Source organism: Myodes glareolus, chromosome 6 (assembly GCF_982192425.1).
Source record: "Myodes glareolus chromosome 6, mMyoGla1.1, whole genome shotgun sequence".
Lineage (NCBI taxonomy): Eukaryota > Metazoa > Chordata > Mammalia > Rodentia > Cricetidae > Myodes > Myodes glareolus.
The window spans coordinates 24,872,651-24,899,153 of NC_142031.1; the positions used below are offsets into that span (position 1 = coordinate 24,872,651).

At 43.1% G+C, this 26,503-nt stretch overlaps 1 protein-coding gene across 15 annotated transcripts in view; it reads right to left on the reverse strand.

Moving 5' to 3' along the window:
* Aak1 (AP2 associated kinase 1) overlaps nucleotides 1-25,663 on the reverse strand; it is a 147,871-nt gene extending 122,208 nt beyond the window's left edge. For 9 of the 15 annotated variants that reach the window (XM_085690626.2, XM_085690624.2, XM_085690622.2 and 6 more), the window contains exons 1-2: nucleotides 25,352-25,492; nucleotides 24,776-25,159 (exon numbers count right to left, since the gene is read on the reverse strand). In XM_085690626.2, the coding sequence (XP_085546752.2) occupies nucleotides 24,776-24,938 (163 nt within the window). In that variant the 5' untranslated portion in view covers nucleotides 24,939-25,159; nucleotides 25,352-25,492. Of the gene's footprint in view, nucleotides 1-24,775; nucleotides 25,287-25,351; nucleotides 25,493-25,544 lie in introns of those variants that run through there. The other 6 variants (XM_085690629.2, XM_085690628.2, XM_085690631.2 and 3 more) reach the window with 3 other exon arrangements.
* Between the last annotated feature and the right edge of the window lie 840 nt (nucleotides 25,664-26,503).

The window sequence follows — 26,503 nt, forward strand, 5'->3', positions numbered from 1 at the left end:
TGTGTGTGTGTGTGTGTGTGTGTGTATGTATGTATGTATATATATATGGCACACACATGCACATACACACAAATAAAAATTTTTAAACATCATATATATGTATGTATGTATATGTGTGTGTCATGTATATGCTATGTATATGTGTCACATATATACATATTTATGTGTGCATGTGCGTGCATGCAAGCACACACATGCACACGTGTTAGTCTGAATAAAAATGGCCTTCTAGGTGTAAATGGAAGTTTCTGTCTTGCTCAGTTCCACAGTCATTAATCCCAAGTAAATACACAGAGGCTTATATTAATTATAAACTGTTTGGCCTATTAGCTCAGGATTATTATTAACTAGCTCTTACAACTTAAATTAGCCCATAATTCTTGTCTATGTTTAGCCACGTGGCTTGGTACTTTTCTTAGTAAAGTACTCTCATCTTGCTTCCTCTGCATCTGGCTGATGACTAACTCTCTGCCTTTCCTCTTCCCAGAATTCTCCTAGTCTGTTTGCTCTGCCTATACTTCCTTCCTGGCTACTGGTCAATCAGCATTTTATTAAACTAATACAAGTGACAAATCTTTACAGCATACAACAGCATTATCCCACAGCATATAGGTTCACAGGGAGTGACACTATTAGAGAAATGTAGCCTTGCTAAAGGTGATATGGCTTTGTTGAAGGAAGTGTGTCACTGGGAGTGGGTTTTGAGGTCTTAGATTCTCAAGTCAGACTAGTAGCTTGGTCTGTTCCTGCTACCTGCAGATCCAGATGTAGAACTCTCAGCTACTTCTATAGTACTATGTCTGCCTGCATGTCATCATGCTTTCCACAATCATAGACCTCCGAACTATAAAGTCCAATTAAATGCTTTCCTTTAGAAGAGTTGCTGTGGTCATGGGGTCTCTTCACAGCAACAGAACTCTAAGACAATGTATTTCCCCCATTTTGTAGTGTGTGCTTGCTTATACAAAGTGTATTTACAGCATTGACAATTGTAAAATCAAAGTACCAATCACTGTTTAAAATGCTGAAGATGCTCTATATCCTGCAGTACTAAATACTCAGCCAAGACTTACTTCTTGCATAAAATAATCAACAAACTACATAAATATGTCTTCATCTTAACTATAAATAAAAATGCTTTAATATAAATTACTCTATGTTTTATCATCAGTAAATGTTTCATTTGAATACTGATTTTGCATAAAAATTTCTTGGGTAATGGGGCTGAAGAGATGGCTCAGCAGTTAAGAGCATTGGCTGCTCTTCCAAAGGACCCAAGTCTGATTTCCAGACATCCACATGGTTGCTAACAAACATCTGTAACTTCATTTCCAGGTGATTTTACACACTCTTCTGACCTCCAAGGACACTAGGCACAAATGTGGCACACAGACACACCAAGCAGGCAAAACACCCACACACATACACAAGAAAATTAATTTTCCCCTGGGTTTTTAATAAGGAAGCCCTGTGCTGAGAGCGTTGTGCCCAGAGAGAATACAGAAGCTCCAGGCCCTTTCCATCCTTGCCTCATGTACCTCTTTTTTTGGATGTTCATTTATATCTTTTATTAAAAACCAGTAAATTTAAATAAAGTGCTTTCCTGCATATTATAACAAGCTATTATGCCAAATTGCTGGACATGAGGAAGGAATTATGGAAATCCCTAACTTACAGCCAGGTAGTAATGAAGCAGTGACTGGGAGGGGACTTGCGAGTGGTATGAGGTAGGGAGCCTCCTGGGTCTGAAGCTCATAACAGATACAGTCCAGATGAAAGGGAATTGTAGGATACATCCAATCAGCAACCAGAAATGGAGAACTGGCTGCTGCTGGCAAGGAAAATCACCCCAAACATGTATTAGAAATTCTATGAGCATTATTATTGGTAAAATTAGCTCAGAGGGGAAACAACAAAGAATTTCCTTAACACATATTAAAAATAATCAAAATGAATGCTTTTGTTTCATTTACCATCTTTAATGAATGGGGAAGAGAAAAATATCAAAAGAATGCAAAACACTGGAAAGAACATGGACTCCATATTTACAAGCAAGGACAGGAGAAACAGGATAGTGAAAGGTTCATGAAAGGAAGTCAGCAGTGGAGAGACAGGGCATGGGTCCCATAGTAATATGGGACCTGGAAAACTACCACTAATATGGGTCACTACAGTCCTTCCCTGTGGAGCTGGCATTTCAAGCTGAGAGTCTCCAAAAAGGTGCCAAGATAATGCAAATGGACCAGATGAACAGGGCTCACTCACGCCACTCTCCACGGCACTTCATCTCCTTCATTGCTGTAATGAGTTGAATACAGTAGTCCTCCTAAAGATATGGCCAAGTCCTAGCCCAAGACACCTACAAATGTGAACTCATTTGGAAAAGTAGCTTTGAAAGTATAATTAAGGATCTGTATTGGGAGTAGTTTTATGTCAAACTGACACAAGCTAGGGTCAATTGGGAAGAGGGACCTCAATTGAAAAATACATCCATAAGACTAGCATATTAGAGGCAAATCTGTCAAGTATTTCCTTGATTAATGATTGACGAGAGTAGGTCCAGCCCACTGTGGGTGGTACCAACCCTGGGCAGATGGTCCTGAGTTGTATAAACAGCGGGTTGAGCAAGTCCTGAGGAACAAGCCAGTAAGCAGCACTCCTTCATGGTCTCTGCTTCTGTTCTTGTCTCCAGGTTCCTGCCTTGAGTTCCTGCCCTGACTTCTTTCAACAATAAACTGTGATGCTGAACTTAAGATGAAATAAACCATTTCCTCCCTAAGCTGCTTTTGATCATTTTTTTCAAAGCAATAAAAAGTTAACTAAGGCAGGTTCAAGATGAGATCATGGTAGCAAACCCTCCATCTAATAGACATCCTGACAAGGGACACCCAGAAAAAAAATACAAAGAAAAGAGAAACTGAAGCAGAGATTGGAGTGACACATTCCCAACCAAAGGAACTCATGAGTCAACTAGGAACAGGGAAAGGACCAGTCCTCTACAGCCTTTGAGAGTACAGCCCTGTCAGCACCTTGACTTTAAACTTCTGGCTTCCAGAGTAATGAGAAAATAAAACTTTAGTTGTCACTGTAGTTCTAAGAAACAAACAGGACCCGAATCACAAACAAAAGCACTCCTTCCTCACATGCCATCAAAACTTACTCGTTGCTGGACATGGTGACACACTCCTTTAATCCCAGCATTTGGGAGGCTGAGGCAGGTGGATCTCTGTGAGTTCCAGGTCAGTCTGGTCTACAGAGTGAGTTCCAAGCCAATTAGAACTACATAGTAAGACCTTGTCTCAAGTAAGCAAACTTCCTCCAGGGAAATCTTCACTTACACTGTCTTCTAAGGAAACTTCATGCTCGCTGGCTGGTTCCTTTTTGTGTAGACACTGACCTCAGCAGAGCCTACCTCTCAAGGACTCAGAGAAGACCCCAAAGACCAAACACTTCAGTTTTTCTGGGTACCCACCCCTCATCACACAGAAGCTCCGAGTCTTGCAGAAAACAAGAAAATTGAGGGGGAGAGCAGGATGTATCATTTTCCTTCCATTATCTCATCTATATAGGTAAAGATAAAGAAATAGACAATGGAAGGTCTTTTAAGAATCAATTGGGAAGTTTCCATGGGAACCTAAAACAGGGTTTCTAGTGGACCACATATCTGGCAGGGATAAAAGCAACCACATGACCTACTTTCCCTCCTGAGTCTTGTTTGTCGTTCTCTTTCTCTCTCACTCTCCTCTTCCCCTCTTCCTTTTAAACTCAGAATTTGTTCTTATATGAAGAGAACTATATTAACCCACAAGGAAAGTAAATAACACCAAATTGTAAGGACTGGCCATGGATTCTGCAAACACCTTTAACTCTAACTCTGAGGGATCCAACATCCTTTCTGGTTTACACACACACAAAGATACATATACATACAAGCACAAACACAACAAGTAATTAAAATAATCTTTTTAAATTTAAAATGGTAATAGTGCTGTATATCTCAGTCAAAGCACTTGCAAGGTAAAGACAGAAGATTAGTAGTTCAAGGGCAGCCTGGGCTACATGACATTTCAAAAACTGAAATTAAACAGGAAAGCAGAAGATACCATTACATATTTAGTAGCATGCTATTATCAAAAAACAACAAAGTTTCCAGATTGGGTCAAGGTAGTAGCTGCAAACTGTTAACATACTAAACACCACTCAACTATTGGCTTTAAGAGTTTTACCTTGATTTTCTTTCCTTTTGTGGGGGGGGGTGGGGGTTGAAGAATGAGGCAGGATCTTGCTATGTAGCCGTACTGGCCTCAAATTCAAGATCTAGTGTCTCCACCCTAAAATGCTAAGGTTACATGAGTCATGGCTCAGCTTTGCCTTTTTCTTTCTTTTTGAGACAGGGTTTCATACAGCTGGGCCGCCCTTAATTAATGACCCTCCTTCCTCCATCTTCCCAAATGTTGGAATTACAGGTACAGGTACATGCTATCTACTATGCCCAGGTTTAATTTTTAAGAGTCATAAACTCAATTTTGCCATGAAATCCACACACCCATGAAATTCAAAGTACATTTTGCATATGCAATCATTTCACTAACAATTTAAGTAACACTAGAGTAGGGCTGGTGGGGCCCAGAGCCAAGCATGGATGGCTTCCTTTGAGTTACAGACTCCCTTGTGGGGGCTGACCTGGGTACCACAGGATGTTTAGAAGTGGCTCTGGCCCATGCCCATTTTATGTTGGCAACACACACTCTATCACCCACACACACATAATACACCACCCCCAGTTTGTGACAACAAAAACATCTCTACACATTGCCAAATGTCCCTGGGGTCAAAACAGCCCCCTTATTGAGAACTTCTGTTCTAAAAAGAAAAAGGGTTCCTAGTAATTACTAAGAATTTCTTCTTTTTCAATCCCTTGTCAATCTGTCAGCATGATTCACTGCTTCCTGCCCACCCTATGGGCCACAAATGACCCATCTGTGTGAACCTCTGGCACCTGGTTGCAAATGTCCTTTCTTCTAATCCCAAGCTCCCCCAAACCACACACAAGTGCCCTGAATATTGAGCTTCCTGCTTCCTCTTCCTGGCAGTCACAGATGGCCCAACACCCTCACTCTGTCCCCAGAGCATGGTGCCATGGCCCCGTCAGCACTTATGAAACAGAAAACATGTCTTTACAGTACAAATCAAGGAAAAAGCAAACCTATTCATTCCACAAATAACCCAAAGATTCCCTGTATTTAGGCCTCCATCTCCCAACTCAGTAACAAACTCCAGAACCATCACCCCAAACAAGCCACAGGGTTAAAATGAGACACTGAAAGTTCCTGGGAGATGAATCTCAATTTGAAAGGAAGCTCATTACTTCTAACTTTGGGGAACACAATCAACTTAGGACTTCACCATTAACCTTTTAGAAAGCACCAAACACTTAAAAGAAGAAATGGATTCTACTCCATTTGAACCTAGCTTTGTGACTTTTAACACAGTTTCCTCCCTCATGTGATTTCGGCTGTTTGAAAACTGAGTTTAATGTATTAATTCAATGTTTACTCTGCAGGCACCTACTTACTTAGTGAAAGCACAGAAAAAAGACGAGCACAGCTTGAAAGCAAAGAGATTAAGTAAATTGGTAAAAATAAACACTAAAGAGGTGGGCACTGAGAACTCATGAGTGTGAGGAAGCAAAACCATGTGAAGCAACTCCTCTGACACAGATGTCCACAGGTGACCCTTCAGCATCCGCCACTGTACATGTTTGGAGTGAAGATAAGAAAATACAGCTGTTCTTCCACATCCAGTCATAGCACATTCTCAAGATTCACCAGCATGGATGGAGAATATTGTGAAACTGCCTGTACTGAACATGCACAAGCTATACTCTAACAGAGAAGATTTGATGAACAGGACAGGCAGAATGGCACATACCTATCCAAAACTTAGGAGGCTGGAGCAAGAGGATTTTAAGTGAATTTAAGGCAAATCTGATCTACATAATCAGACTTGTCTCAAAAAAGAAAAAGTATATGAAAGGATGTGCTTAATTATATGTAAATATGTAAACACTACACCATTTTTTTCAGACTTCTGTATGAGTGGATTTTTGTTCACAGGGTCCTGCCCAAAATACCAAGGGGTGACTAAATTAAGGAAGGGAATTGGAAGAGGCAGCCTCTGATGGAGACATCTGTGCTGGTCATTCTGGTTCATGAACTAGAAAGACTAGGAGAGATAATATCTCTAGTTCAAAAACTGAGGCTTTTGTTTTTTGATGTTGTTTGTTTTGTTTTGTTTGCCAATGCTAAACCTTTCCTTTTATCTAAAGACCACAGAAAAGCAATTGAGGAATGTGGTCCTCCATCAGTAAGCAACTCCTGAGGTAAAGGGCTTCTATAAGTGAGACAAGCTAACTCAAAGCTACTACTGATCTGAGCACTTGGCCTAGGAAGGTGAAGGTGAATAGAAACTTCCAGCAATAAAGCACACACACAAAGTAGCACACACACACACACACACACATATATAACACACAAAAAAAACAAGTGCTAAAGAGATGTCCACAGGACCTATGCAAAATCTTTTGGGGGTATGGGTTGGAGGGTGTGTGTGTACATGGTCTTCTGGATCTCCCTTTGGGCCTGGAATTCATCAACTTGGTTAGACTGACTGGCCACCAAGTCCCATGACTTCTCTCTCTACCTCCCTATTCTGGGATTACAGGCACAATCCACCACACACTTGGCTTTTAACACGTGTCCTGAGGATCCACATTCAGGTCTTCATACTTGTGTGGCAAACACTTTACCAATTCAGTTATCTCCCCAGCCCCAAAATCTTCCCAAACCCAAACCCTAAGAAAAAATAAATAAGTCAGCCAGTCAGGCATGGTGGCACATGTCTTTAATCCCAACATTAAAGGGACAGAAGCAGACAAGATCTCTGTGAGTTGAACCAGACTGATATACATAGTATGTTACAGGTTAGCCAGAACTAGGACAAAAGAAAATATGTATACATACAAAATACCTGATAGTTAACATGAATTATATAAGCAGCAGAAAGAATGAATTCCTTCTAATAAACATGAAGTTGTCTAATGAAAACCACAAATGTTGTCTACTTAGCAATAAAAAGAACTGAACTCTGTAATAAGCCAAAAAAATAAATCGCCCATATCCTCAGGCCTGCTCATGCACCAGCCCACAGGACCTACAGTAAACACCCTTAGACACTCCTCAGCACCTCACACTCCTCAGCACCTCAGAAAAGGGGAGTCACCTCTCACACCCCTCAGCACAGGAAGTCACCTCTGACATGCTTCAGCACCTCAGGACTGGAAGTTAACTCTGATGCCATACCTCAGGACAGGAGTGAATTTTCTATGCCCTCCTTGTTAATTCAGCCATCATACTCTTCCACCTCCTATAAAAATTCCTACTCCTTTGAGTTCATGGGACCTGGCTTCTCTGGCCTCCACCCTTTTACTCATTCCCCAAGAGCTACTGAAGCCTTTGGTACCCTCACCACAACTCATCGCCACCCTGAGTGGCAATTTTTCCAATGCTGCAGCATCATTTCCTAATGTTTTCACCACAGTGACCATTGGGCCTTCCCACCACATACATGTAGACACACCCAAGACTTTGTCAATACAAATCCTACCAAATCTAAACTTTCCAGTCTCCCATACTCTTACTTTAGCCTGATTCAGACTCATCCAGTTCTCTACACACTAAACCTTCTAATTTGTCCCAGTCAATCAATCAAATCAACCCACTCCTGGATTACAGACAGAAGGACCAAATGAGGTCTATAGTGAGGTAGTGGACTTGTATCTGGAAGAACGGACATTCAATTTTAAAAAGTAACCAAGCAGGATAGCTCAAAGGGTAAAGACACCTGCAGCCAAGCCTGACAGCCTCTGTTCACCCCAGGACCTACAGGGAAGGAGGAGATAACTGACTCCTAACAGCTGTCCTCTGACCCTCACAAGTATGCTGTGACATGCACACTGCAACACAACATAATTAAAAATAAATTTCAAAAAATAAAAAATAAAATAGTCACCAAGAAGTCAGACTTGGGAGTATATGTCTGTGGTGGTTTGAGTAAGAATGGCCCCTGGATTTGAATGCTTGGTCACCAGAGAATGGTACTATTAAGAGGTGTGGCCATGTTGGAGTATGTCACTGGGAGTGGGCTTTAAGATTTCAGAAGCTCAGCCCAGGTCCAGTGGATCATTTGCTCATTCTGATGCCTGCTGATCCAGATGTAGAACTCTCAGCTACATCTCCAGTACCATGTCTGCCTGTGTGTAGCCGTGTTTCCTGTCACGACAATAATGGACTAAATCTCTGAACTATAAGTCAGTCCAAAAATGTGCCTCTTCACAGTATAGAATAATGACTAAGACACCACCGATAATCTCAGCATCACTGTAACTGAGGCAGAGGAGGAGGTGTTTGTTTGTTTGTTTGTTTGTTTGAGGCCAGTCTATCTCAAAAAAGGAAAGGAGGTTGGAGAGACAGCAAAGTACTTACAAGACAATCTGGGTTTGACCCTCAAAACCTACTTTTAAAAGTCAGGCACAGTGGCATACTTGTGATCCCAGAACTGGAGAGGCAGAAACAGGCAGATTCCTGAGCCTTGCTGGACAGCTTAAGCCTCATCAGCAAGTTCTCTGCTTCCAAAAACAAACTAAAGGGTTCGGCTTGGAGGGCACGGCATGACTTTAGTCCTTACACTCAGGAGGCAACCGCAGGAGGATCTCTGTTAACTTGAGGCCAGCTTGGTCTACTTGGAAAATTCTAGCCCAGCCGCCCGGGTGGCACAGTGAGATCCTGTCTCAAAACAAAATAAAGAAGGTAAATGGCAGAAGTTCAAGAGCACAGCCTCGTACAGTGGTTACTCTGCTTGCTCTTCTGAATTGTTTCTTTACCTCTTTCTATCTCTTCTTCAGCCTTTGGGCTCCCCCTATATTTTAGACTACCTTACCCTTTCTCTGAAGCTTCTCTCCCCATGTGTCTACCCTCAAGCCAGCTTAGACAGTGTGCTTTTCCCCCTTTTCTCCTCCATTTTCTTCTCTAGGCACCAGCTGAGGTTTTATAACTTGTCTACAAAGTGTTTTTTTTTCTTTCAAATTTTTAATAAAACTGCCCGTGCTTTAAAAAAGAAAACCAAGTGGATAGATGGCTCCCAAAGACCAACACTCAATGCTGACCTGACTTACATGTGTGCATCTGGGCATGCACACACACCTATTTGCCCACATGAACACACATACAAAGGTAAAGAGGAAAGAAATAAAAGAAGGGGGAGGGAGGGAGAAAGGGAGGGAAGGAAAGAGGGAAAGCCAGACCTGGCCTGTTATCCCAGCACTTGGGAAACAGAAATGAAAGGATCATGGGTTCAAAGCCAAGCTTGGCTACGTAGTCCAAAACTACCCTGAGTTACATGAGATTCTGTCTCAAAAGGGGGTGGTGGAGAATGAAAACGACCATCTCTTCCTTTCTCACGGAAACCTTATTCCATCAGAAACTGCCATCATCTCTATTTGCGTTCCCGCTCCTCTCCTGGTGCTCTCCCACTGACCCACTAATATGATCAAGTATCTCCCAATCTCAAGTATTGTGAAATCTCCCTCTTTTCCCTATCTAATACTCCTGTTCACTGCCCACTCTATTCATGATTGCATTTCCATCACTCTGAAACAGACTTGGAAAGACCAATTATGTCTGCCCAAACCTGAGGACTTGTCCTGTGTGTGTTCCGAACATGGGCAGTTTATCTGTAACTCACTACCAGCCACTGATCTTCCTCCCACTTCTCTATTCTGTCCTTCTGGGGTATCTTCTGCTAAACTTTAACTATCTGGTTTTTGTTTTGTTTTGTTTTGGGGTGGGGCGTCAAGACAGAATTTCTCAGTAGCTATGGAGCCATTTCTGAAACTCACTCTGTAGACCAGGCTGGCCTCAAACTCACAGAGACCCACCTCCCTCTGCCTCCTAAGAGCTGGGATTAAAGGTGTGTGCCACTACTGCCCAGCTAATTGTTTGGTTTTTCAAGACAAGCTTTCTCTGTCACCTTAGCTGTCCTGGTGCTTTCCCTTGTTCCATAGATCAGGCAGACCTCAAGCTCAAGAGATCCACCTGCCTCTGTCTCCCAGTGCCAGGATTAAAGGTGTGTGCCACCAATGCCAGCTTCCTGCTAAACTTTAAATGCTGTTCCACTTAAATTTCATGCTTGGCTCACTGCTCTTCTGACTCTTGACTAGTTGGTGTTTTCAAACTGCATGTCATGGACAGCTTCAGACAAATCAATCAGTCCAACTGAGCAGTAAGTCAGCTTGAGGAACAACAAGCTACAGTTGAAGCTGGGTGTGCTGGGGCATGGCTTCAATCCCAGCACTCAGAGAACTGTGAGTTCAGACCGATGTGGACTATGAGACCCTGTTTCAAAAAAAAAAAAAAATAGTGGGCTGGAGAGATGGCTCAGAAGTTAAGAGCACTGACTGCTATTCCAGAGGTCCTGGGTTCAATTCCCAGCAGCCACGCGGTGGCTCACGACCATCTGTAATAGGATCTGATGCCCTCTTATGGCCTGTAGGTGTACATGCAGAGCACTCAGACAAAATATAAATTTTTAAAAAATGGAACTACCACCAAAACAACAACAAAACAAAGAAAGAAGAAAAAACTCTTCAGCTTCAGGCCTCAAAACCCAGGGTGGTCTGTGACAGGCAATAAACAAGCAGAGACCCAAACGTGCCATAAACTGATCATGGCTGCAAGGCCGCCCTCTTCTCCCTTCCCTATAGGCCACCTCAGCAATGGCGCCCAAATTAACTAGAGACCTGGAACGGCTCTCCTTCTCTCTGAATCCAATCAAGTACTGAGTTAGGACTCCAAAATGTTCTCATGGATACGCCTCTCTGCTCCTGTTAGTGCTCTTGCCACTCAGCCCACAACAACAGCTTTCTGAATGCGCTCCCATCACACAGCTCCCTCAGACCACTGCTCAATGACATCACTGCCTCAGAAAAACTCAGATGGCTTCTAGTGTTCTCAGAAACAGTCTCCAGACCAGAGCTCTCAGGAAACTAGGCCCCGACTTTCTTTGGGCTTTCCCAACTGTTACCCTCGAAGAGATCACTAAGGAGGAAAAAAAAAAAAGATAAGTTTGACTGTCTGAAAATTTAAAGTATCAATAAAAACATACCATTAGCAAAATGTAAATAGAAAAAAACAACCTGCCATGCATCCAACCAAGGATTAATACCTTATACATGGAAATAATTTCTACCAATCAGCAAGGAAAAAACATTCTAACAAGAATGTAAACAAGAGAGGGGAAAAGGAAGAAAATACATCTAGTCTCCTAACCAGGGAGACAAGTGTCTACACAGATTAGCCTTTCTGGAGAAAGGGTAGTAGTCTGTACTGAAAACTAAAAGATGCCCATATTTGGAGGCAGCTATTTAACATTCAGAAAACTGTTCTAAGGAGGTAACAAAGCAAATGTTCAAAGCCTTAAAAATAAATTTCTTGTTGCAAGGAGCGGGCCGCTTGTTCTTCCCAGCTGCCTGGCTAGCTTACACCCAAAATAATCACACAGAAACTGTATTCATTAAAACACTGCTTGGCCCATTAGCTCTAGCTTCTTACTGGCTAACTCTTACATCTTAATTTAACCCATTTCTATTAATCTGTATATCAGCATGAGGTCGTGGCCTATCAGCAAAGTTCTGGCATGTCTGACTCTGGGGGCAGCTCCAAAGCATCTCTTGACTCCGCCCTTCCTCCTCCCAACATTCAGTCCATCTTTCCCACCTACCTAAGTCCTGCCCTATCAACAGGCCAAGGCAGTTTCTTTATTCATTAACTAAGAAAAGCAATACACAGACAGAAGGACCTCCCACAATTCCTGGTCCCAGTCATTACGTCATTAAGACAATTGCTGCCAAGATCAGAGTTCAATCCCAACGACCCACAGAAAGGTAGAGGAGGGAAAAGGAGAGAGTCAAGTCTCTCAAGTTACACTATGAACTCCACATGTGCTGTGGTATGTACACACAAGCACATATGCACAAATGATAAATAAATAATAAAAATTGTGAAAAAATCCTAACAGGAGTGGAGGTACATACCTATATAATTAATCCTAGTACTCTGGAAAGTAGGGCAGAATAGTGAGTTCAAGGCCTGTCTGTGACTACATAGCCAAGACTCTAAGAAAATAATAATGATAAAAGCTAAAGAAAAGTCCTACAGCTGTTTTATAGTAATTATAAAATAATCTAAATGTCTAAGAATAGGAAATCAGTTAAGTAAATTGCAATTCAACAAACAACAGTCTCAGATGAAGCTGCTGCCCAGGGTGCATACCAAACTGCAATCTATAGGAACATGACTTAACAGTTCCTATTTTTGCCTGGTTATATAGTTACTCATTCTACTATTATTAAGGATATTAATTAATAATTAATTAATAATTAATTAATATTAAGGATAATATTAATATCCTTAGTATTAGTATTAGTAGATAATAATATTCTACTATTATTAAGAAAATTTTAAGACTTCTTGGTTGCTTTTTTCCATATCCAAACCAAAAATTTGTTTGTTTTTTTTAAACAAAGCCTCTATGTGGCTTGAGTGAACCTTAAGTTCATGACCCTTCTGCCTTGGCCACCCACATGCATGGAGTACAGGTGAGCACCACCAAGCTCAGCTCAGCCAAAGACTGCATTTGAAACTAACATTTACTTGGTTGTTTCAAGTCTTCCAAACACCAAATACCACTTGAAAGTCCCTAGATGAGACAGTACACCAGACACCACACACTGAATGATAGCTTTGCTTTAATAAAGAGAAACTGAACAGAGTCCCACTGACTCTCAGTGGGAGAGTCCACATTTAAAAGCACATCTGTGGGCCGAACCCCACTACTCAAGAAAAAAGAGGGGTGGGGAGGAAATAACTAAAACAACATTGTCATAGTTGTTTTATGACAACCTACAACATTGCTTTACATCAATGCATGAAGAGTCTATAAGGGCAGGTTACAAGAGAGGGAGGGAAAGGCATCGAGTCAAACGAAAATAGAAATACTAGGGTAAAACTCCAAGTACTGACACTCAACTTGTCCACATCCATGCACTTTCCTCTGCACAAGTTTTTTAATCACAAGCCAGACCCTCAAACCACCACCAAGTCTCTCTTTTGTAGCTCAAAACTCGAACAAGCTTACTTGTCTATAGCACACTAAAAGCAGTGAGTTTGAAGAGTAGTGCTCTTAATTGAGAAAGGCACACAGACAACATCAAGAAGTAACAGTTTAGAGTCTCAAAAGAACCAAACCAGAAAACACCACAAACTTCAAATAGAAGAGCAATGCAGAAGCATTTCGCTCAGGAGCACACTCTTGAGGAGATGGTAAGCACCCATCTCCTATCTAGAGCAGAGCAGCAGCATCCGAGTAACAGCGCTTGAGAATACAAAGACCTGGCCAGGGGTTAGAGCTGGGCACTAACTCCGTCCTCATACAGCCTGCACTACACGCACATGAATGTGGAGTCAGCATGCAGCCTTCCTGAAGCACAGGGCATAGTTACTTCCAGACAGGCTCAAGAATAAAGCACTCCCACCTCCAACATGCTGCCTCTGTTGCACATACTCTAGAGACAGGAATACATGACCTACTTCACAAAAACCCTTTCTAAATACTAAAATGCCAGAAAGTGATAAACACAAAGAACCAGGAAAACTTGACCCTAATGATAAGAGTGTGTGCACGTGCACAATTAGAAAGTAAAATGTAGCTGGGCAGTCGTGGCGCTTGCCTTTAATCCCAGCATTCAGGAGGCAGAGGCAGGCGGATCTCTGTGAGTTTGAGGCCAGCCTGGTCTACAAGAGCTAGTTCCAGGACAGGCTCCAAAGCTACAGAGAAACCTTGTCTCGGAAAAATTTAAAAAAAAAAAAATTTAAAAAGCCGGGCAGTGGTGGTGCATGCCTTTAACCCTAGCACTCGGGAGGCGGAGGCAGGCGGATCTCTGTGAGTTAGTTCCGGGACAGGCACCAAAGCTACAGAGAAACCTGTCTTGAAAAAAAAAAAAGAAAGAAAGAAAGAAAGAAAAGAAAAAACCAAAAAAAAAGGAAAGGAAAAGAAAAGGGGGAAAAAAGGAAAATGTATCTTTAAAAATAAAACAGCTCAATCAAAATATGTGCAAATTTTAACCCAACACAATTATAAACTAGCCTCTAGAAAGGTTACAATTACATGCATGTCATTCTGATTATAAAGCTGAATGTTTCCTTCTCTTTTCCCTCCCTTCCCTCCTTTCTTTCTGATTAATATACTCAAATTCCTTCAAATTACAAAATAATCCATTGTTATTAATAAATATTGTTAGCCAATAACAGCAATAAAAAAACTCACTTGGCATCTGCACTCCTCCCATGCAGTCATCACGTCATTGCCCCGGGACTCTCTCCACACTTTCAGTTCAGCAGCTCTGACACTCTCTCAGTCCAGATCCCAGGAATACACAGCCATCCTGACCCAGATCTCATCTGTCCTTCCCTCTTTCACTTTTACTTGGCATTAACTCTCGTACCTCGCCCTCTCTGGATTCCTTCTTACTCTTTGCTCATTCTGTGGCTCCCTTCACATGCTTACCCACTCTCGGGGCTGCTTTTCACTGAGCTTGCAGATGTACCAGGCACTACAACAGGCAAAGAGACACAGCAATAAACAAGCCAGATTCCTGCTTCAGGCAGCTGAAATTCCAGTGGGAGGAGATAAATAAAAAGTAAGAACATTAGCTGATACAGAGGCAAAACAAGCCTCAGCTGGTATGTGTTCAGGAAAGCCATTCTGAGGTGACACTGCAGTGAGCTGAGTGACAGGAACCAGCCAGGGGAAGATCAGAAGAGTGTCCCATGCAAAGGGCCAGTCAGGCCTGTGACTGAAGAGGAAACAATACAATATGCTCAAAAAAGAAAAAGAAGAGTAGGACATGGAGGCACACGCCTTTAATCCTGGGGCTCAAGATGCAGAGGTAGGTGGATTTCTGTGAATTTGAGGTCAGCCTGATCTACATAGAGAATCCCAAGCTAGTCAATACTACCCAATGACACCTTGTTTCAAAAAAAACAAAACAAAAAGAGAGATGAATTAATGATGAATCGGTATGACTACCTAGCACACTGATACTGACCAAAAAAAAAAAATTATTATTATGAAAAACAATACTAGGCCAGGTCAGGCATGATAGCCACAACTTTAATTCCAGCACTCTAAGAGGCAGAAGTAGATCCTCGGTGTGTTAAGATCAGCCTGGGCAACATAGAAAAACACTGAATCAAAAAAAAATAAAATCAGAAAAAGACATTAATACAAGGGAGAATTTTTCTGGAAGGATCCTGCATTGGCAGCTTGTAGACCTGGGTCAAGTTCTTTTGTCAGCGTAGCTTTGGAAGAATCATTTAAGCACTCCAGCTACTGTGTTCTCACCTGCACAGAAACAGATGTCCTCCTTACCTCCTTGGGATGTCGTAGGAATGAATGAGAGTGCAGTACACTGTTACTGTAAGAGTCAGCAAGACTTACTGAGCATCTCAGCTACATCTGAGCTGCCACACCTAATGAGTGACAATAGAGACGTCATAAAGACCCAGCTCTGCCTGCCTAATAGAAACATGATTAACATTCAAGAAGCAAGAGAATATGCCACTAAACACTAGCCACTGCAATACTGGGTGGAGTGTGTGGCACAGTCTCTAAGTTCTGCAGGGGTAAAGGAGAGAGAGCAGTGAGCACTGAAACATAATAAAGGCTGCCTGTCCAAGTCTTTTACTGGAATCCATCTTTTAAGGAACACTGTTTTAGGTAACATCTTGAATTCAGCACGTTTGGGACGTTCTATCTTCTCTTTCAAAGTGGCGGCAAGTACTTTCCATTCCGAGGAACAAAAATGACTGAGGACCACTGTTCTTCAAACAGTGTATCCAAGACAATTCTCTCAGGTACATAAAGGAAAGATAGGCCTTTATTTATATTTAATCTCATCACAGAAAATAAGATTTTCAAAAAATGGCAACCCCAAAACTATAGAAAATAGTTGCAAATCCTCCTCTCAAAGGATTAATATCCAGAATGCAGAGATTTTCTAAGCCTCAACAAATAAGTAAACAAATGATTCAAAAATAGGCAAAGGACTTAAATAAACATTTCTTCAAAAAGATATACAAATAGATAATAAGCACATATAATGTTCAACATCACTAATCATTTGGGAAATGCAAATCAAAACTACGATGAGATACTATTTAATACCCATTAAGCTAGCTACCATTGTAAAAAGATAATAAAACTAAGCCTGGTAGCACATGGTGACACAGCCCTGTCCTCCCAGTTCTAGAGACTAGGTAATGTTCAATGTCAACTTGGGCTACCCTGTGTCTAAAATAGCAATAATATAACTGGACATAGTGGTGCATACCTTTAATTCCAGCTCTGGGAGGCAGAGATAGGCAAATCTCTTTGAGTTCACCTGTAAGTTTGAGGCCAGCCTGTTCTATATATTGAGTTCCAGGCCAAAAAGAGCCACATGTGAGACCCTGTATCAAAAAACTAAAATTAGACAATAAATAAAACAAAATCATAATAATTAGCCAGGTGGGGTGATACATGCCTATAAGTCAAACATGAAGGAGGTTGAGGAAATAGGATCAGGAGTAAAGATTATTCTCAGCTACATCCAAGGCCAGCCTGGGCTACATGAGACTTCAACTCAAAAAGGAAAAACAAAACGCTGGGGCTCGAGAGACAGCTCAGCAGTTAAGAATGCTTGCCTTGCAGAGGACCAGAGTTTAGTCCCCAGCACCCATGTCAGATGGCTCACAACTGCCTAATAACTATTGCTCCAATGGATCTAGTGAACTCTTCTGGATTCCATGGGCACCCCACACTTGGCATAGGTTCAAACACAAACACATACATACACATAAATAAAATAAAAATAAATATTTAAGATAAAAACTATCAAAGGAGTTAACTAAGACATTGATAGCATGTAAGGCTGACAGAACACAACATGACAATTCCTCAAAGAATTGATACCAGAGGCCCTAAAGGATGACTCAGCAGGTAAAGATGCTTGCCACCAAGCCTGACAACCTGAGTTCAATCCCTGGATACCATGTGGTAGAAAAAGAAGAGCTCCCACTTGTTGGCCTCTGACTTCCATATGCGTACTGTGATGCATGCATAACCCCATGCTAAAATAAAAAATATTTTCAAAAATTCCCATATGCCCCAGTAATTCTGTATATATCCCAAAATAATTCAATGCAGTTTTAGAGAAAAATTTCCACATCCATGTTCATAATACTGTTCACTATAGCTAAAAGGTGGAAGCAATTCACTAGCCCATCAACAAGCAAATAAGCAAGTAAAATGCAAAATGTATGCACAATAGAATATTATTGAGCCTTAAAAAATAAAGAATAAGCTACAATATGGATGAACCTTGAAGATATTTTGCTAAGTGAATAAGCCAGTCACAAAAAGGCAAACAGTCTACGATTCCATTAGGGGTACTTAAAAGTATTTGTTAAAAGTAATAGACACAGAAAGTGAAGTGGAGGCTACCAGAGAGTAGAGTAGAGAAAGGGAACTAGGCTAGTAGGTACACAATTTCAGTTTTACAAGATGAAGATGGAGTGGTGGCTACAATTTATAAAGGCAGCAAACACCATTCAACTGTGCACTCAAATAGTTATGTGGGCAGAATTTTCTAGGTATACTTTTTAAAAATTTTTTTTGATTTTGTTATTTGAGACAGGGTCTGGCTGCCCAGAACTCACTTTGTGGACCAGGCTGACCAAAAACTCACAGAGGTCTGCCTGTCTCTGGCTCCCAGTGCTGGGGTGAAAGATGTGAGACAACGTTCAGCCTGCAAGGTGTGCTTTTACCTCAATTCAAAATGGAAGAAAAACAAAGAAAAAGCTCTGGGCACGGTAGTCCAGCTCTCTGTGTGCCCAGCACTGAAAAAGTGAGCAGGTTGGTCCTAGGTCATCCTAAGCTACTTAACAAGCTCATAGGCAACCCTGACTACAAGAGACTGTCTAAAACAAAAAGGAACCAAACAAAACCCAGAAAAACTAAGACTTTTATCTTTATTAATATTTAATGACTAATGCCTGAAACAGTGTTCCCATTCACTTCTGTATCTCATACCAAAAGGCTAGTGGTGGCAGCTTTTCACCCATAGTATCTGGGAGATACTATGTTTCATGTGGGTTTGGGTAAGTGGATTTATTAATCACATTTTTTAAGTGAATTAATAACCCTCATAAAACAAAGAGGCTTAACAAGATTTCTGAAAGGAAACCCTGGATTAAAGACAGTGCAAACAAGAATGGCCTGTTGTGTCTCTCTGGTATACTTTTCATCAAGTACATTACAAAATGAAACAACCATGGCTTATTAAAAAAATTCACCAAAACCTTGCTATCATTTAAAAACTGCGACGATGATGAATCTCACCTGAAGTATACACCACACTTTCAGATATTTGCAAATAACAAAAACAGGACATGAGCATGACTCCCACACGAGTCCCACAGGTGAGGGGCTGGCACGCTTTAATGTGATAGTGCTATTTTCTCCATAGTTTAGGAACTGCCCACCTACACCTGCACCACCCAACAGGACATTCTGTGACGAGAAACTACACTTATTTATTGGTCTGTCTAAAACTGTAAGCACAAGTCACGGGTGGTTTTTCAGTAACTAACAGTTAACTGGTGTGTTTGGAGTGTTAAACTGTTATTTTGTTTAATTTTGGAAAATTGAAACAGCTATCTTTTGAGGCTACTTTAGTTGACAGCACAGGCATAGGCCACGATTAGATTACTACCTCGGTCTCCAAACATACAGCTTTGGCCATGTTAGCCCCTTTGCCTACAGTGTTTTCCTGATCTTGTCCATCTGGCAGTAAGTTCTCACTTTTCAAGACATAATTTAAATGTCACTGTTTGGCTTTCCCTGGTTGCTCACCCCACACAAGACAACTACTCTGCCAGGCCTGAAGCCTTCACCCTTTCCCAGGCTCCATCTCAACAGGTATAGCAATTTCTCCCATATCTGGAGCTCATAGTCACTGTGAGTTCCTGAAGGCAGACTCCTGGCACACACAGCATCTGCTCAGCAGCACTCACTGGGTAAGCAGGAGGTGAACAAGTTCCATCTCAGGTCACACCATAGACTATAGCGAGCGCTTGCTACTTCACTGGCTAGACTGCCTCACAAGCAGACTCAGAAGGCACCTGCTCCTCCAAGAGTACCACACAGAGGTGGACGTTAGTCCTAGTCCCTTTTCTAAAGTGTTAACTTTCAAAGACCACAAGCTAAAATACATTTTCAATTGTTTCAATGTTATTAAGCTGCCCACCGACTTGGCTACCAAACCACATACAGTAGAAGCCCCCAACATGTTCTCCCACTTGGAACCCACGTGTTCTCACTGCATCTCTCATCAAATAAGCTTGATTTTGTCAGACAGACCAAAGATGAGCTCTGACCATAGCGACCACATACTCTGGACTTCATTTCTGAATTCTTAATTTGGCTATATTTAGCAAAGCTATAACCGTCATCATGCCCAAAACCAGGAAGACACCATTCACAAACCACCCCCTGAAAATCTGCATTGCCTGTAAAAACCCAGACTTCCCAGCAGGCAAAGTCATCTGAAGAAGGAGGGATCCAAGTGGTATCTGTATCAAGGGAGAGACTCAGGAGCACCTAACTAATCTCTCACCTTGGAGCTCAAGGGTCCCCATGAACCATTTATTCCCTTTCTCTTCAAACATCTTAGCTGCTTGTGCATTCTTCTCTAACACTGATAACATGTGCAACACACACACACACACACACACACACACACCTGCTTCTGCTTGACTTCTTGCCTCTTATGACACTTCTGAGACACCCTTCTGTGCACAGGGCTAGGACACAGTAAAGGAGCAAGTACATACTTGTAGCTGTTTAGTAGTTCTTCGAAGAGCACAGAGCCACTGAATAAAGTGAGCAGTAAAGACAACAAAATATCTATTGGGGAACAAATATACAAGAATCTCATTCTATCCACCTCCAAACACACACACCCTTACTTCTTCTCCTTGAATCTGGAAGGGAAACTTGTACCAAACAGTGACATCACAGGTCAGTATTCCTGAGACTCATCTTGCATTTCACCACTCCACATTTTTGCGCATGTCATCCCTTCTGGCTAGGAGGCCTTGGGTAACATGGCTGGTACACTTGCTGGGTAACTGTCATACCTGTTCAAATCACCTTTTTCTCCCTATCATCACTGAACAACAGGACACTTATTCCAGGATTATTTGTTATCTGCAGGTCTCAGTCCATGACCCATCAAGCTGTCTTCTGGAATCTAATACAGTGCCTGCCACAGAAAAGCACAAATAAAAATGGCTCACCAGGTGAATGTACACATGTACTACTGAGACATTTAGAGCTGTGTGCTATATGTGGGCTGGGGAGGGCGGTTGCACACAGTTTTCAAGTCTTTCTTCCTTGCTCTGCAGATAGGGGAAATTAGGGAAGCTTCCTGATAGTCTGAGTTCTCACCAGGCCCAGACCTGGGTTCTTTTTGTGCAGGTGAGAACATTCTGTGAGGCCTCCTAGTCTACCTTCTACAGAACTGATACAACTCTGGAATGCTGCCTTGGGCACAGCAAGTATTCACTATTTGCTTACTGTTTAGAGTTTTGATAAAGGCTTTATATAGCCAGGGAGTATGACCAAAGGACTGCTCCTAAGCACTGCGCTAATCTTCCCAACGAGTTCATTCTAGAAGCTTAAGCCAAATCTTTCCTTGCCATCACATGTCTAAACTCAGACAGGGTTTATCATCTCGTTCAGGCATCCTCTAGTACTAAGAAATCACTTGGCCTAGAGATGCCCATATCCCTTTAATTCATGGCTGAGAGGCTCACCTTCCTCCAGACAACCAAGTGCCTGCAGGACTAGTTAGAGAGCCAGTCTAGAAAGATGGAAGTTCAGCATTCTCCTCTTCTCTAGGACCTGATTCTTGAGTCCTAACAGTCCCTTACTGTGAAGCACACAATAATACCCACACTGGGGAAAAGGAAATTGTGAACAGGATGTGGTGGTGATCAGGTCTGTGTTTGAAAATTCCCACTGTCACCACCGTACACTGCCTGGGCTACTGCTTGGGGAATTGGCATATAACTCATTATCCTTGAGCAACCAGGCTGGGACTGGTAGACAGGTAGGAGTCTTGAGGACTCAGAGGACTAAGAAAGAGGCACTGCTACCCAAACAATGCTGGAAAGAACATCTGATTCAGCCCAAACACAAAAGGGGAGGCTAGCCAGGTTAGTTTTCACCCTGCTCGCCACTCACTTTTAACTATAAATACACTGTTTATATTTAACTATAGCTACCACTTATTGAATTTATCACTTCCAAAGTGATAAATTCTTTATATATACTATCACACTAAATCCTCAATACCACCACAGGGCAGTGAACTCAGACTTTAGCTTACATCAGCATCTCTCTCGAACTTATTAAAGTCCCATACCACAGTCTACAGAGTGAGGTGTGAGATCTTCATTTCTAATACACTCTCCTGTGGAATAGCATGACCTAAGTTGTAAAACTGGGAAAGAAAGAGAGAAAGAGAGAGAGAGAGAGAGAGAGAGAGAGAGAGAGAAAGAGAGAAAGAGAGAAAGAGAGAAAGAGAGAAAGAAAGAAAGAAAGAAAGAAAGAAAGAAAGAAAGAAAGAAAGAAAGAAGGCAGGCAGGCAGGCAGGCAGGCAGGCAGGCAGGCCAGAGGGAGGGAGGAAGAGAGAGAGAGAAAACAAAGGATTCAGAGGGCCAACAAAATGTTTCAACCAGTAAAGACACCTGACACAAAAGCCTGACAATGTGAGTTCTAGCCCCAGAACCCAGGTACTGATAGGAGAGAACTAACATAATAATGTTGCCCTCTGACTTCTACACACTATCTCTCTCTCACACACACACCAGTAATAATAATAATAATAATAATAATAATAATAAATTTAAAAAAAACAGATCCAGGAAATGGTGAGATGGCTCAAAGGGTAAAGGCATCTGTTACCAAGCCTGAAGACCTAAGTTTGGTCCTCAGGATTCACATAATGGAAGGAAAGAACCAACTCCTGAAAGTTGTCCTCTGACTGCAGCATGCATGCTATTGTATATGCACACATACACACATGCACACACACACACACACACACACACACGCACACACGCACACACTGTAAAAATTTTTAAAACAAAAGCAGATCCAAATATTGAACCTAAATTTGTCTGACTATGCAATCAGTGCCCATACACACACTACTATATGTGCAAATGTATTTCTTTTCCTCCTACATTGACTGGCAGCTCCCTAAAAGCAGTTATCAGGGCTGGGGATGTAGCTCAGGGGCAGAGGCCAGCATGATCCACAGCACCTTAAGAAAATTTATCGGCTAATCAAAATAAAAGCAGGCATCATACTTTAGAGTTTAGACCCTTCACCCCCTTCAAAACTTAGCAGTGTCTTTGAACTCAGTAGGTACTACATAAATACTGACTCCTACATATTCACATACTTCAAAGGCCACACATAATTCAAGCTCAATCATAGACAAAGAATTTGCCAGACCAAATTTTAAATGCTACTCTCACGCACAGCCTCGGCCCATGCTGTCACCATACTGGTTCATTCCATAAAACAGTTCTTGGCTCCCTAACACTGAGGGGCCCTAAGGACAAGATCTGCAGCTATTGCACCCTAGTTTACTTTCATAGTGACACTAATCAGATCACAATTTCCCATTTCTTAAAGCATCTCTGAAACTCTAGCATCTAGTTTAACATCATGTCCCCAGAGTCCAAGACACAACCTGCCACATCTTAGGCACTTTGTTAACTGTTGGTTGAATAAATAAATGAATGAATGCTCAGTTGCAAGCCCTAAGTTCTACTTTTTAAAATATCATAATGCACAATGCACAGTTCTCAGGATGAATTCCAGGGCAGTCTAGAAAACAAAGACCAATTTTGTGTCTTCTCTTTCCCATCACTCTTCCAAGACTCAGAGAATAGGCAATGCTTAGGGCAACACATGATGAGACAACACCCTAGCTGGAAAGAAATGTTCCTGGGTGCTGAGGCCCGCAGAGAGGAGAGAAGAGCTCTGTGGCCCTCATCCTCCTGCTCTCTCACACACTCCACCCACTGCAGTCAAGGACTTTGGCTACGGGTAAAAGAGTCAGCTCATATTCCAAGGTACAGATCTGGCAGCAGACACAGAAGAATCTCCCACCCTGCACCAGAGTCCTCAAAGAAGGGTCCAGAAAGGATGGTGACTCAGGCCCAGATTAAGTCCAGTTGAAGCAGTACTAAGAATGAAAAAAAAGCAGTCATTTCAAAAGGAAATTCATTACCAGATATCTCTTTAAAATGGGCTCTTTAAGTATGGGCTTCAATCCTATTCTCAGAAATTGGGCCTCACCAAACCCAGTGCTTACACAAACTGAGTCAAACACAGCTTCTCCCTCTCCAGTCGCCCATCCACCACCCCACAACACTCACCATGACAGGCATTTCCTAGGCCCAGGTAGGGATCCTTGCTTCAGGCTCAGCTTGCAAAAGCCTCCTTTCCAAAGGGGCCTCTTAGCTTTCATCCACTTCCCCAGCTAATAAACTATACCCTACCACCATGTTGCCTTCACTGAGGCCTCCCCCATACCCAACCCGTAGCAGTCTGTAACACAACCTACAGTAGGCTGGCCCTATCCAATTAGTTTGAATTGCTTCATGCCAAGGAAATGGCTGCTTTTATTAAAAATAAAAGCACTCTAAGTAGGCAATGAGCTGTGAAAAGTATCAGTCTGGCATAATTATGAAGGTCGAGGTTAAGGTTAGCAGAGGAACACTCAAAAGATTTCCCTAAAGCCTGGGGCATGAGTACAGATTCACAAATGAACACACACCAAGAGAATCGACACAAGGTTCTGAACAGCAAGAAAACTAAACCACGGCCACCCTTAAGTAGTTCTTAAACAGAAACTAAAACAGGAGAAAAGAGGCCTAGGCAATTGAGTTCAAAACAATCTCATTCACTTCTCATGATTTTTATCTTAGCTACATCCTGGGGACCTGATTTCAGTTGGGTGAAGAAACATGCCTAGTCAAAGAACCAAAAAAAAATGCATTTCCATCACCAGAAAATTCCTCTTTGGATACTTACTCAGAGAAATGGGAAAGTTGGGTAGAAGAAACCCCTCTCTCTTTTTAAGATCTCCCCATCCCCACCCTTCGTCCTCCACATCAGAATTTAAAGTTTCAGGGAAATGGCAAGAGCCCACCTCCAGGCATTTGATGTCACTTAGACTTCACACATACGTTTGCTCATCTGATCCGCATAATTCAGTCAAAGGAGGATGTTTCTCTGCTCTCTCCTCCCCCCCCCCCAACTAAAATAAAAGGCCACTGAGGTAAACAATTTGGGCAATACTGCCCCCAAACCCTGTCAATTCTCAGTCTGAGTTTGAAATCTCTCAAGGACAATGACTCGCAGGGAAAGTGCAGGGGGAAGGGAGGGTCAGTTGGTCAAAACCCATTCATACAACTAGAAACCAGAGTCTTGCCACATCAGCACATAAATATAATTCACCGCGCACTGGTTTCCAACGTACCTTCCGCCAGCACTTCGTCCACAGTGACCTGCTGCCGCCCGATGCCAAAGACCCTTCCGATGTAGCCACTGCCCAGGCCTGAGCTGCTGCCCCCTCCTCCGCTGGAGCCTGAGCCCAGGCCAGAGCTGCCCTGCTCCCGCCTGGAGTCGAAAAACTTCTTCATCTTTCCGATAGGAAACGCCAAAGCAAAATGCCGATGGTTTCAAGGTTAGTATTTGTTGTAAAGAAAAGAAATCGAAGGATTTCTTCTCGGGTTTCAGCCCGGAGCAGAGCCACGGGAATCCGGCCGTGGGGTGGGGGCTGAGGGACTGCGCCTGCAGGAATACACTGTCAATCGCGAGACGGGTCCCCTCCTCCTCGGAGAGCGATCGTTTAAGTTTAAACCTGCGATGACAGAGGCAGAGAGGATGAATCAGTAACACACTCCAGAGCCCAACTGCCGGGTCCTAAGGGAAGCAAAGGCCGTCATCCAGAGGAAACGCTGTGTGCATTTTCTTCGGGAAAGCCCTGGAAACGCACCGGCCCCCAGCCCGGACCCCCGTCCCAGACCCCAGACCCCGGACCCCGAACACCCACTAGAGGTGGCTCGGCGCCGAGCCCAGCTACCAGTCCCGCGACATGGCCACGGCCGCCGGCCTGCGACGCGGAGGAGGCGGCGCTGCCGCAGAGCCGGGGCCGCTTAGGCGCCCGCCCGCCAGCTGATCCCCTAGCGCCGCGCTGAGGCCGCCCCTCCCCCGCGCGCGCGCGCCCGTCTGCTCCGACCACACACCCGGAAGTGACCTGCAACCGGAAGTGCCTCTCAGGGCAGCGCTACCCCTGCTCAGGGCCGCCTCTGGGAAGCCGGCTAGAGCCACAGACCGAAAGAAGTCGATGTCAAGAAAGGGACCAGAGGAGGGGATCTCGGGACAGAGACACTTGGAAGAGAACGTTGCTATTGCCCTGCCGCTGCGCACCCTGGGAAAGGTAGTTCGGTGCAACCTGGCATCTGGACTACAATTCCCAAAATGCCCCGGGAGCGGGCGCGCCTTCGGACGCGGTCTTCGAGGCCTGAAGATAGTAGTGGGGTGGTGCAGGAGTGGGGCTTCGAGCACTCAAACATATTAGGTAAAGACACCAGAGACTAGTTTCCCACCTGCATGTCCCACTCTCTGGAGTCATTTTATCTGACTTGGCCTCGTTGACCGAGGCACTCTGGGAATTGTGGTTCGCACGGGTCCAGATTGACACCTGAAGGACGCGGCTTAACAGCCTCGCCCCCAGTTGTACTTGGGAGTTCTTCGACGTCATGAGAGCAGAGGTACTGAAGGCAGCGGGTGGGGGAAACATGGTGCCAGCAGGGAGCCAAACGGAACCCCGGTGCTGAAGGAAGCAAAGCTGGTGTCTTCCTTCCCCTGTCTACGACGAGAACTCCTGAGAAACCCGCGAGGCGGAAAAGGAACTGCGGGAGGCCCAGTGTTGGGGGGATCTAGGGACCAGAAAACGGTCCACCATAAGGTTGCACCCCCAATCCACGGCTCTCAGTGGACCTAGACTTGTCTGGTCCTCACCAGACACTTTCATGAGGGAACTTTAGACACACCTGCTGCTTGCTCTTCGAGACTCTTTCACTAGAAGTTGCAGGATTCACTTGGTACCGCCTGGGTGAGGATAGGGTACAGGGCTGTGTGATTAGCATGTCAAATGCTAAAGATTTGGAAGGGAACTGAGACCTTCTCCGTTCCTAGATTG